Source organism: Lepidochelys olivacea (genome assembly GCF_965140295.1).
Source record: "Lepidochelys olivacea isolate rLepOli2 genome assembly, chromosome: 9".
NCBI classification, from domain to species: domain Eukaryota; kingdom Metazoa; phylum Chordata; order Testudines; family Cheloniidae; genus Lepidochelys; species Lepidochelys olivacea.
The window spans coordinates 74,324,028-74,336,781 of NC_140419.1; the positions used below are offsets into that span (position 1 = coordinate 74,324,028).

Here is a 12,754-nt window from a genome sequence, read left to right on the forward strand (position 1 = left end):
TAACAAGAAGCTTTAAAAATGGTAGGGTTCACAGAACATTTCAAGTAAAGCAAATATTCTCCTTTAATAAACTGTATATTAGCTCCAATACTGGAAGACAGAAAATCTGCATTTCACAAATTTGATGCATCTCAGATCTCCCCCCACTCCCAATCTTATATTATAAATCATGTTTAAATTGTAAATCTGCTGCAGTGTATCCATTTACACAAAATGGATTTAAAACTTAACAAGGGAATAGTGGTTTGAATAAATGAATGCACTAGAAGCTGGAAAAGCAAGAAAAGTCAGACATATCATATGCTACAAACTTGAAACAAAAACGTGACTCATTTAGCTAGATTTTTTTCATTCATGCAAAGACAATCACAGCTAAATTTATGCCCCGTTAAAACAAATCCCATGGTGAGGAAAGATACAACCAAGAAATAAAAGGACCTGACTGAAAGTCGCGAACATTGCTGTTTTGCTTCACATAGGTCTGAATTTATAAATTCTTATTCAGCCCGTAATTATTCAAACTCTGTGAGGTTGCAGCAACATCTGTGGAGCGGCTCTGTAGATAAGCTGCAGCCAGGGAGGATTCTATTTCCTCATTCACAGAGAGCTATGCACAAAGTTTTGGTACTATGGCTATGTATACACTATCCTGCCGTTCGGACTATAAAAGAGCGTAAACAGCAGTGTGCACCAAAGTGCTGTGCTGAAACTCCCCCATGTGGTCACTGAGTGCACAAACTAAAAGGTTCCTCGTTCGCTTTAACATAGTCTTGTCTAAAGGGGACATTTATGCAAACTAGGAACATTTTAGTTCACGCCTACAGCATCCATGCAGGGGAATCACAGTGCAGCACTTTGGTGCACACTGCTATTCACACCCTTGTAGCTGAATTGCGGGGCAGCGTAGTTAAGCCTATAAAAATCAGTATTTTAAGTAGCTAGCAAACAAGCTAACTTCAAGATCACAGTCACAAGAAAAGAGTGAGGGGGATTCCCTGTTTCACATGGATCCAGCACTGGACGTACATTAAAAGAAAGAGCTTCAGAAATGTCACCTGTGTATCCATTGGGCAGTTTCTTGTACAGTATTATTTTAATGCACTGAAATGAGCAGATGTTAAAAAAATGCAATTTTCTGTTAATTAAAAATGTTATTGTATTGTATCTAAAAATGAAACTCTCCTTTCTCCAACTAAGAATTAAATATGGAAAGTAATATTGTATAGGTCAAGTAAATTCAGCCATATTATTTGTTTCTGATGGACATGTAATTAACAACTGTGATGCATCACACACACATAGCGTATAAACTGATGCCAACTCCAAAACCCTGGAAATTAAATACTGCAGATGTGTTGAATATTTCAGTCTCACTCAGTTTAAATATTAATATGTTGATATTTTCACCCTATGAAAGAACAAAACAAAACTTACCTTAGCAAGTACTACTGACTGAGCTGGGTAACAAACGGATACTGCTAAAGTGGCAAGCCCCAGCGGGTAAGCAGTTTTCTTAACTCTAGAACCTGTGTAAACAACACAAATAATTTAAACAGGTACTAGATACAAATGGAACATAGTATTGGATAGCTATATAATTTTAACCTCCGACTCTTGGCAACTACCTAGATCAAAATCTATCGCAGGTCTGATTGGCGTAGAGTTGTGTCTGTATTCCAATGGGTCAACTGATGTTTCAGTAAAATTTACTGAATTAAAAAAAATGAGGATATATCTTCAATTATGAAATATTATTAAAATCTTCTATATAACTAGTTCAAATTCCAATGTGTATTATCTTGCATTTATTAAAGAGTTTCCTCTGCTATCATGCTACCCAACTGCCAGGCTCTCTCAGGTTTCTGTGAATACTCATACCCTTCTATGCTCCTCACTATCCTACATAATTTTGTGTTATCTGTTAATTTTACCACCATCACTGTTCCCCCCACCTTTTCCAGGTCACTAATGAATGTATTACACATTTGTCCTATTCCATATCTTTGAGGCAATCTATTGTTAACACTGATCACTAATCCCTACTCTTTGTTTACAGTCTCTTAGCCAATTTCTAATCTATGACAGTTCTTTCATACCAGGACTACTTAAGTTTACTTTAAGTTTCTTTGAAAGCCCAAATAAATTATATCTGTTAGTTCTCTTTTACCCACTATTTTGTTGACACACTTAAAATCTAGCAGACAACAGAAGGACAACATTTTCTTGAATGAACTGTACTGTTTTGTCTGTATCATATTCACCTACTTGTAGATGTCATATAACTCTATGTAAGTACTGTTTCAAGTATTTTACCTGGTACTGAAGTAAAAATAATTTGTCAGTAACACACCCCAACACCTGTTTTAAAAGTAAGTACTTGCTACCCTTCAGTGCATAGTACATTACATTAATGAGGCTGCATATTTTAGCTAGCAGCTTAACAATTTCAGTTCACCCTTGGATCTACACTATCCACCCCAGTGATTTGTTGTCCTTTAAGGACTCGATCCTGCCAGCTGTTTCACATGGAACACGGTCTGATTTATCAGTTTGTTCTAGCACTTTTTCTTTTGACCCTTCAAACACTCACAGTGGCTCATTTTTATTACCCATTACCTGTCATTCTATTGTGTTTTAAAAATGCCTTTTTTCCCCAAGATCACCTTCCATTGCCAAGCATTTTGGTTCACCGGTTTTGCTTTTAACCTCTATATATCTGATTCCCCTCTGAAATCCCACCCTTAGGTCTAGGCTGTCCTTTCCCCAATTCATTTTGTGGTGCTTAATGCATTTAAATCCCTCTTTTTTATTATACTACCATTGTATAATTCAAACTGTGGGGAATGATTTAGATTTGGGGCTATTTAAAAATCCAAGGAAATAAAGATCATTTGCAAACGTGATGTTCCAGTTATGCCCAGTATTCTCTTTTAATTTGTTGGCGGCTTTACCTAAAAATCACGTTGCTGTAAATTTCTACAATTTAAATCATTATTTTCCCTGACATTATTCTTATGAAAATTTCAGAAGGAAAGATTTGTAAATTCTACAGTACTATAATGAAATACAAAGCCTACAATATTATTTCATAATTTTACAAAAATTAAGTCTGGTGATTTTGAATATATATTTCATAATTTTATGAAAATTAAATCCAATGATTGTGGAATACATCACTTTTCTCAAGCACATCTCTGTTCCTGTGTCAGAGCACCCAATTCCCCACTGTCTTATACAGCTCCATTTCAACATTCCATATCACAACTACCATCACTCTGGTTCAGGAGCACTGAGAGAGACTCTTCAGTGTTCACTAGAAATACTTCTCTATTGGCCAGGAGGTTCACTGAGAAGTTTGAAGTGCTCCTTCCTCCAGGAAGACACCTACAACTTATACTGATCCTTTTAAGGAATGGGAGAGGTACTATGTGATGCAGAGAGTATTGAATCTTTTTCATGTGGCTCTAGATTTGCATACCTTTCCCCTGACTGTAGAAACTGTGAATATCATCATTTACATTGTGTGCTGATTTAAATTAATTATCAAATAATAAATTACCAAAGAAAATTAAGGCATTTCTGATGGCACCAAAGGATCCTATATTTCCAATAAAATAATTCTTAAATGATAGAATTAAATATAAAATTGTTATTTTAAATGAATAAATTAAACAAAGCTGAAAAAATAAATGAAAAAAAAAGTCTGTTGGTATCCCCTCTACATAATATAAAGATCTGAAATCTTGGCTTGTTTGTTTTTAAAACTACGTAACTGTTCACAAGTGTTCAAAAGGTTTGTTACCAAAACTTAAGTGAAAATTTCAGAAAGCACAAAATAAAGTATTGTTAAATTAAAGACGTGTCATACAATTACCAATCTGACAGTGTTTGAAAAAACAAAAAACAAAAAACCATACCTTTTCTTGCCAGAACTAAACCAGTTAAACCTGAAATTGTAATTACAGCAACTTTTGGAAGAAATTCTGGAGGTGGATTCTTCAGATAAACGTACGTATCTTTAAAAAAAAATGAATCAAAACAGCTATGATATAACAATTGAAGATTAGTCAATTTGTTCTCTCCCCCCCCCATTTTAAGAGAGAGCAGTAAAGTCATGTCTATGAAAATCCGAATGCTGAGGTAGCTCCATCTCACAACTGGATCTGCTACTGCGGATACGTGCATCCGTGTCAAGCTCCACTGACTTATTTTGCAGGTGCACACATGGGAGTCAGCACTGCAGTATCAGGATACCGATGTGTCATTCATAAAATATACATTTTACAAAGTTCACAGTCATGCTCTTTAGATACCTTTTTGTATTTACTAAAATGTTAGCACTTGTTTCTAATGCAAGTGACAAAGTTTTTAGTTTTCAATGCATGTTAAAAATGTATTTAAAAATTGGTGAAAGGAGATGCCACTATGCTGGTGTTTCTTGATTTTTTAAATAATACTACTACTTGTATATAGCGCTTTTCATCAGTAGATCTCAAAATCTTTCACAATCTTTAACGTATGGATTCTTGCAATGCCCCTTTGACATAGGGAAGTTTCATTATCCCCATTTTTACAGAACTGAAGCCCAGAGAGACTTGCCCAAGGTCACATAGGAGGTCTCCAGTGGAGCAGGGAACTGAACTGTGCTCGTCCAAATCCTAAGCTAGTGCCCATAGGTGCCGACTCCGTGGGTGCTCTGGGGCCAGAGCACCCACGGGGAAAAATTGGTGGGTGCTCTGAACCCACTGGCAGCCAAGCTCCCCGCCCCAGCTCACCTCAGCCTCTGCCTCCTACCCTGAGCGTGCCACGTCCCTGCTTCTCCTCCGAGCGCTTGCCGCCGCAAACAGCTGTTCCACAACATAACAAGCTCTGGGAGGGAGGGGGAAGGAGTGGCAATGTGGCACGCTCAGGGGAGGAGGCGGGAAAGAGGCAGGGCCTGGGCGGGGATTTGGGGAAGGGGTTGGAATATGGGCAGGGAGTAAGCGGAGTTGGGGCGTGGACGCTGGGGAAGGGGTTGGAACGGGGGCGGGGGAAGGTCAAGCACCCACCGGCGCCAGCACAAGTTGGCGCGTATGCTAATAGTGCCCTAACCACTGGACCATCTTTTGTTTCTTTTTAATGAAACTTATTTTCCACGGGTAATTTCAGAAATGCATCTTTAATACAAAGAGTATTTTTTAATCTTCAATGCCAGAATTAGGACCAAACTGTGAAGTGTAAATGAGAACTAAAATAAGGAAGCAAGGGAAAGGAATTCTTCTCACTTATACAGCAGTTTGGTGTACAGCAACTGTGTAGCCTCCTCCCTGCTGCTTACGGTTGCCAGGTGTCCGGTTTTTGAATGGAACACGTGGTCGAAAAGGGACCCTGGTAGGTCTAGTCAGCACCACCGACTGGGCCATTAAAAGTCCAGTCGGCAGTGCTGCAGGGCTAAGGCAGGCTAGTCTGTACCTGTCCTGGCACCGCACTGCACCCCGGAAGTGGCCAGCAGGTCCAGCTCCTAGGCAGGGCGGCCACGGGGCTCCACGCGCTGCCCTTGCCCCGAGCACCAGCTCTGCAATCCCACTGGCTGGGAATTGTGGCCAATAGGAGCTGGTGGGGCAGTGTCTGCGGGCGAGAGCAGTGCGGGGAGCCTCCTGGCCTGCCCGCCAAGGAGCCAGACCTGCTGGCTGCTTCAGGGGCACAACATAGAGCCAGGACAGACAGGGAGCCTGCCTTAGCCCCACTGCACCACTGACTGGGAGCCACCCAAGGTAAGCCCGCACCCCAACCCTGAGCCCCAACCCTGGAGCCCTCTCCTGCACCCCAACCCCCTCATCCCCGGCCCCAGTCCAGAGCCCACACCCACTGTCCGTACCCCCTCTTACACCCCAACCCCCTGCTTCAACCCGCAGCCCCCTCTCCTATTGCAAATCCCTTAGCCCCACGCCCCAGCCTGGAGGCCCGCCACCCCCCTCCGCACCACAGACCGCTCATCTCCAGCCCCACTCCATAGCCTGCACCCCCAGCCGGAGTGCTCACCCCATCCCACACTCCAACTCCCTACCCCACCCTGGACCCCCCTCCCGCACCCTGAACCCCTCATTCCTGGGCCTACCCGAGAGCCCGCACCCTCAGTTAGAGTCTTCACTCCCTCCCACACCCCAACCCTCTGTCCCAGCCCAGTGAAAGTGAGTGAGGGTGGGGGAGAGCGAGCCTCTGAGGGAGGGGGAATGTAGTGAGTGGGGGACGGGACCTCAGGGAAGTAGTGGGCAAGGGTGTTCAGTTTTGTGCAATTAGGAAGTTGGCAACCCTACTGCTGCTATCACAGCTATGGATTGTAATAAGAATTGGACTACTTATACACCACCTATGTGGAGGTTTACACATGTGATGCCACTCCCCAAACCATGCTCTGTGCTGCTAAGAGAAAGCACTAAGAAGAAAAGTTCTTCAGCATGTAGCACACTGGGGATATAGAGACACTCGGGACGTAGAGACACACTGTATCATCAGCTTCTTGCTCCATTCCCCTTTTATCCAACCCTGCAGTAGAATCATGAAAGTTCTATGATATTTAGAAGCTTCTGAACCTACTGAGGGATTGGGTAGCATTTGGCCTCAAAATGTCATCTAATATTAAAATCAAAGGAATTACAGACAAGCTAAGTTGGTTGAGTCATAATTACAAAATGACATTCGGAACTTCCTTTTCATTTTCAAACAAGAGACTATGGTAAATAGCATGAAGCCAGCTTCTAGGGAAGGCATGTGTGCCCCTTCTGTTTTATTGATTCTTGTGTTTGCTCTAGTACAATATCAATATTTTTGATAGAATTTGCTGTTCTCCAGTATAAACCAGCTTTGTAACTTTCATAGCCAAACAATGAGCAAGAAGAGACTAGTTTTAAATTTTGACTATATGACTCACCTACCTTTTCCAAACTGTATGGAATCCATTATCCCATTTTTAACAAAGACATAGGCATCCTACACAAAAGAAAATTTAGATAAAGTGAACTCTGTTTTTGAGTCAAAGTCTTCAATGCCATTGATACAACACTAACACACTGGACTACATACTTTTCCACTCTGGCCAAAGAGAATTGAGTAATTACATAACACATAAAAGAAACAGATCACTCAAAAAGCTTTTAGAACAAAAAAACGTAGAGATACATTGTCTGTACTGGGAGCAAAGTAGAAATGTATGTTTAAATTATATATGGATGGTGTGACAGATATTGCAACCATGTGGAATATCTTTGAGGACCACATTGTATTAAGCATATGAATGGTTTATATATATCACTGTGGGCCAGGGACTGAATTCAGCTCCAGGGGGAAACGGTTGCTACAGCTCTGTCAGGACCAGAGCATGTCCAAGCATGTGAACAAGAGGGATCCAGTGGATATAGTGTATTTAGATTTTCAGAAAGCCTTTGACAAGGTCCTCACCAAAGCCTCTTAAGCAAAGTAAGCAGTCATAGGATAAGAGGGAAGGTTTTCTCATGGACTGGTAACTGGTTAAAAGTTAGGAAACAAAGGGTAGGAATAAATGGTCAGTTTTCAGAATTGAGAAAGGTAAATAGTGGTGTCCCCCAGGGGTCTGTACTGGCCCCAGTCCTATTTAACATATTCATAAATGATCTGGAAAAAGGGGTAAACAGTGAGGTGGCAAAATTTGCAGATGATACAAAACTACTCAAGATAGTTAAGTCCCAGGCAGACTGCGAAGAGCTACAATAGGATCTCTCAAAACTGGGTAACTGGGCAACAAAATGGCACATAAACAACAAGGAGTCCAGTGGCATCGTAAAGACTAACAGATTTATTTGAGCATAAGCTTTCGTGGGTAAAAATCCACTTCTTCAGATGCCCATGAAAGCTTATGCTCAAATAAATCTGTTAGTCTTTAAGGTGCCACCGGACTCCTTGTTGTTTTTGTGGATACAGACTAAACCAGCTACCCTCTGATACTTGTCACCATAAAATGGCACATGAAATTCAATGTTGATAAATGCAAATTAATGCACATTGGAAAACATAATCCCACCTATAATATAAAATGATGGGGTCTAAAGTAGCTGTTACCATTCAAGAAAGAGATCGTGGAGTCATTGTGGATAGTTCTCTGAAAACATCCACTCAATGTGCAGCGGCAGTCAAAAAAGTGAACAGAATGTTAGGAATTATTAGGAAAGGGATAGATAATAAAACAGAAAATATCATCTTGCTTCTATATAAATCCATGGTATGCCCACATCTTGAATACTGCGTGCAGATGTGGTCACCACATCTCAAAGAAGATATATTGGACTTGGAAAAGTTCAGAAAAGGGTAACATAAATGATTAGGGGTATGGAACGGCTGCCATATGAGGAGAGATTAATAAGACTGGGACTTTTGAGCTTGGAAAAGAGATAACTAAGGTGTGATATGATAGAGGTCTATAAAATCATGACTGGTGTGGAGAAAGTAAGTAAAGAAGTGTTATTTACTCCTTCTCATAAACACAAGAACTAGGGGCCACCAAATGAAATTAATAGGCAGCAGGTCTAAAACAAAGAAAAGGAAATCAACCTGTGGAACTCTTTGCCAGAAGATGTTGTGAAGGCCAAGACTATAACTGGGTTCAAAAAAGAACTATACAAGTTCCTGGAGGATAGGTCCGTCAACAGCTATTAGCCAGGATGGGCAGGAATGGTGTCCCTACCCTCTGTTTGCCAGAAGCTGGGAATGGACGACAGGGGATTCAACACTTGGTGATTACCTGTTCTGTTCATTCCCTCTAGAGCACCTGGCATTGGCCACTATTGGAAGACAGGATACTGGGCTAGATGGACCTTTGCTCTGACCCAGTATGGCCGTTCTTATTTTCTTAACTAAGAACAGTGTGTGTGTGTGTGTGGGGGGGGGGGGTTAAAGGTGAATCACACAGTTTATAAACACCTCCAGAGAGGTACCACCCATTGGGAGGCTTCCACATACTGGTTACAACTGGGTTTTCCAGAGTCCCACAGATAGGACCTACTGTCCTGTAGGGGCCCTAATCCTTGTAGTAAGATTAGAAAGACTTTGGCCGATGCAGGCCCCAAAATGCTGATGGGCGACTACTGGTAGATTTAATCACACACTAAACATATTTATTGGGTTTTTTATGCTTTCTCCTTAAGAATAAATGGGCTTGCTTAGAAAGAGTGGTGTGGTAGCTTGTGACAGCTGGCAATACCCCGTTCATAGCCCTGAGAGAGAAAACACCACACAAGTGCTGGCCTTTAGGCTGACTGCCTTGCTAGGGATATTGCAGTGTAAGGCAGGGAGCTGTGCAGCTTAAAACTTCACAGTCAGAAAGGAATGGGACAAAGATCCCTGCCCAGAGATAGGTAACAGGAGACTTGACTGGGCACTCATGAAATGGACCACAGATGGGGATACACAGGCACTTTCCCTGAAACCACGAAAGATAGTACCTTTTAAAATACCCACACACATACACACACAATAGCTCTTGTACATACTGAAAGTTTTTCCAAATTTCACCACAACCAAGGTATTCTTTAAAAAAAAAAATTGTACAGTAATTAAAAAAAAAAATCTAGGGAGCAAAAAATAGAGCACCAACTGTAAAAAGTTATTCTTCATTGAATTTGAAATATGTAATATTATTCAATATAATAGTATTCAAAATTGATTTTTCCCCATATAGTAAAATTATGCTGGTAGGGAAAAATTCCAACTTTTCTATGTGCAGTTATACCTAATGTTTAACTCCTCTATAAACTTAAAGATTATATGATGTACAATAGTGATTCGTATTGAGTTATTTGTGTTCAGTGATATAGCCTAGTCAGATGTGCAACCTAGCCTCAGAAAGTAATTTACCAGTTAATTCTGTTGACATCCAACAAGAGAACAATTCAAATGTACTAGTCCACAGCAAAATTTCAGCTTGGTCAAAAGTCATATTTAAGATTTTTCTTGAAGTAATAAAGGAAAATATAGTCCGACAGCCTATAGTTTGAATCATCATAGTGATACTTACTAAGCATAGCAAGAATTAGTATACTGCACATGCTTCAGAACATCGATTAACTTCAGATTGTAAGGTATAATTCTATTTCTTTTATGAGAAATTTTGTTGCAATCAATTTTTGAATTTATACCACAGGGGGTCACTGCTATTCAAGTGCTGAAATATTAAAAACCACTTTAGAAACCTTTTAATCTAATATATAGAAAAAGTTTGATATTTTAATTGTGAATGTTTTAGGACCAAATCCTTGTTTCAGTGAAATCTCCCATTGATTTAAATGGAATGGGGATTTGACCTTGAGTAAGTACTCAAGACAACGATTATGGTTACATTTTCCAAAGTGCCTACATGATTTAGAGGCTTTTTGAACATGGGACTTGTCATGTAGATGCTTTTGAAAATTTTGCCCCAAGAATCTAAATAAAAAAATAATATATATCAAATGGAAGAAAGGGGGAGTTGATAGTAATGAATATAAATCAGAAGTTAGGAATTGCAGAAAATTGATAAGGGAAGTCAAGGGACACAAGAAGAAATTTATTACCAGTAGACTTAGGGACAATAAGGAGTTTTTAAAATATATTAGGAACAAAAAGAATCTGACAATGACATTAGTCCATTACTAGATGGGAATGGTAGAATTATCAATAATAATCATTTGTTCTGCATTTGGGGAAACACAGATGACACAGTTTCATCATATAGTTATAACATACTTTCCATTCCACCAGCATATCTGGAGAACGTTAAACAGAACCTACTAAAGTTAGACTTTTTAAAATCAGCAGGTCCAAATAACTAACATCCAAGAGTTTTAAAAGTGATAGTTGAGCAGCTCACTGGACCATTAACGCTAATTTTCAATAAGTCTTGCAGCACCACAGTTGTTCCAGAAAACTGGAAGAAAGCCAGTGTTGTACCCATTTTTAAAAAGAGTAAATGGGATGATCCAGGTAATTACCGGACAGTCAGCTTAACATTGATCTTTGGCAAGATAACGGAGCGGCTGATACGGGACACGATTAATGAAGAATTAAAGGAGAGTAATGTGATTAATGTAAATCATTATGGGTTTAAAAAAACTAGAACCTGCCAAACTTACTTAATATCTTTTTTTAAACGAGATTACAAGCTTGGTTGATAAAGTTAATAGTGTTGTCATAATACACTTCTTTAACAGGTTTGACTTGGTACCATGCACCATCTTGATTCACAAACTAGAATGATGTAAAATTAACATGGCACACATTAAATGGATTAAAAACAGGCTAACTAATAGGTCTCAAAATGTAACTGTAAATGAGGAAATCATCATCAAGTAGGATTGTTTCCAGTGTGGATCCTGCAGGGGATTGGCTTTTGGCCCTATATTATTAAACATTTTTAACAAGGACCTGGAAGAAAACAAAATCATCACTAAAAAATCTGATTAGAAAAATTGTGAGAGTGGTAAATAATGAAGAGAAGAGCTCACTGACTCAGAGCAATGTGGATCGCTTGGTAAACTGGGTGCAACCAAACAATTTGTGTTTTAATATGGTGAAATATAATGTATACATCTAAACAAAGAATGTAGGTCAAACTTACTTGATGGGGGACTCTATCCTGGGAAGCAATGACTCTGAACGACATCTGGGAGTTGTGGTGAAAAATCAGCTCAACATGAGCTCCCAGTGCTAATCTGTGGCCAAAAAAGCTAATGCAATCCTGGGATACATACACAGGGGAATCTCAGGTAGGAGTAGAGAGGTTATTTTACCTCTTTATTTGGCTCTGGCAATTGCTGCTGGAATACTAAGTCCAGGTCTGGCACCCACAATTCCAGAAGGATGTTGATAAATAGGAGAGTGTTGAGAGAAGAGCCATGAGAACGATTAAAGGATTAGAAAACCAGCTTTACAGTTACAGTGTCATGGATATAGGGGGAAGGATAGCAACCTTTATGCATCCTTGGCAGCTTTACTGGATTGCCTTACCCGTAAAGGGTTAAGCAGTTCAAAGAAACTAGCTGGCACCTGACCAGAAGGACCAATGAGAAAAGAAGACACTTTCAAACCTGAGGAGGAAGGATTTGTTTTTGTTCTGTGTGTTGTTCCCTCTCTGGGCAGAGGGAGAAGCCAAGCAGGTACAATGTCTCCTGAAAAAATATACCTGGAATAATCCATGTAAAACCACAGAAACTGTGAGTAGGGCAAGGAAATGCATTAGGTTATCTTTTGTTTGGCTTGTGAATTTTCCTATGCTACAGAGGTAGTTTCATTCCTGTTTCTGGAACTGTGAAGCTGAGCCCAGAGGGGAATCCTCTGTGTTTTAAATCTTTTTATTACCCTGTAAAGTTACCTTCCATCCTGATTTTCCAGGTGTGATTCTTTTACTTTTTTCTTTATAAATAAAGTTCTTCTTTTAAGAACCTGATTGATTTCAGTGTCCTGAAGACAAAGGGTCTGGTCTGTGCTCACACTGCTAAGGCAACTGGTTGGTATATTATTCTCAAGCCTCCCCAGGAAAAGGGGTGAAGGGACTTGCGTGGATAGGGATTCCAAGTGACCCTTCCCTGAATTGTTGTGTGAACCACTTGGTGGTGGCAGCAATACTGTCCAAGGACAAGGAAAGGAATTTCTGCCTTGGGGAAGTTTTAACCTAAGATGGTAGAATATAAGTTTAGCCTAAGATGGTAGAATATAAGTTTAGGGGGTCTTTCATGGGGTCCCCAAATCTGTACCCCAAGAGTTCAGAGTG

At 40.1% G+C, this 12,754-nt stretch overlaps 1 protein-coding gene across 1 annotated transcript in view; it reads right to left on the bottom strand.

The window, feature by feature from the left end:
* The window catches only part of APOOL (apolipoprotein O like), a 48,147-nt gene that overhangs the window by 7,409 nt on the left and 27,984 nt on the right, over positions 1-12,754 (bottom strand). The window contains exons 4-6 of the mRNA XM_084639058.1: positions 6,915-6,969; positions 3,918-4,016; positions 1,435-1,526 (exon numbers count right to left, since the gene is read on the bottom strand). Of these exons, the coding sequence (XP_084495184.1) occupies positions 1,435-1,526; positions 3,918-4,016; positions 6,915-6,969 (246 nt within the window). The remainder of the gene's footprint in view (positions 1-1,434; positions 1,527-3,917; positions 4,017-6,914; positions 6,970-12,754) is intronic.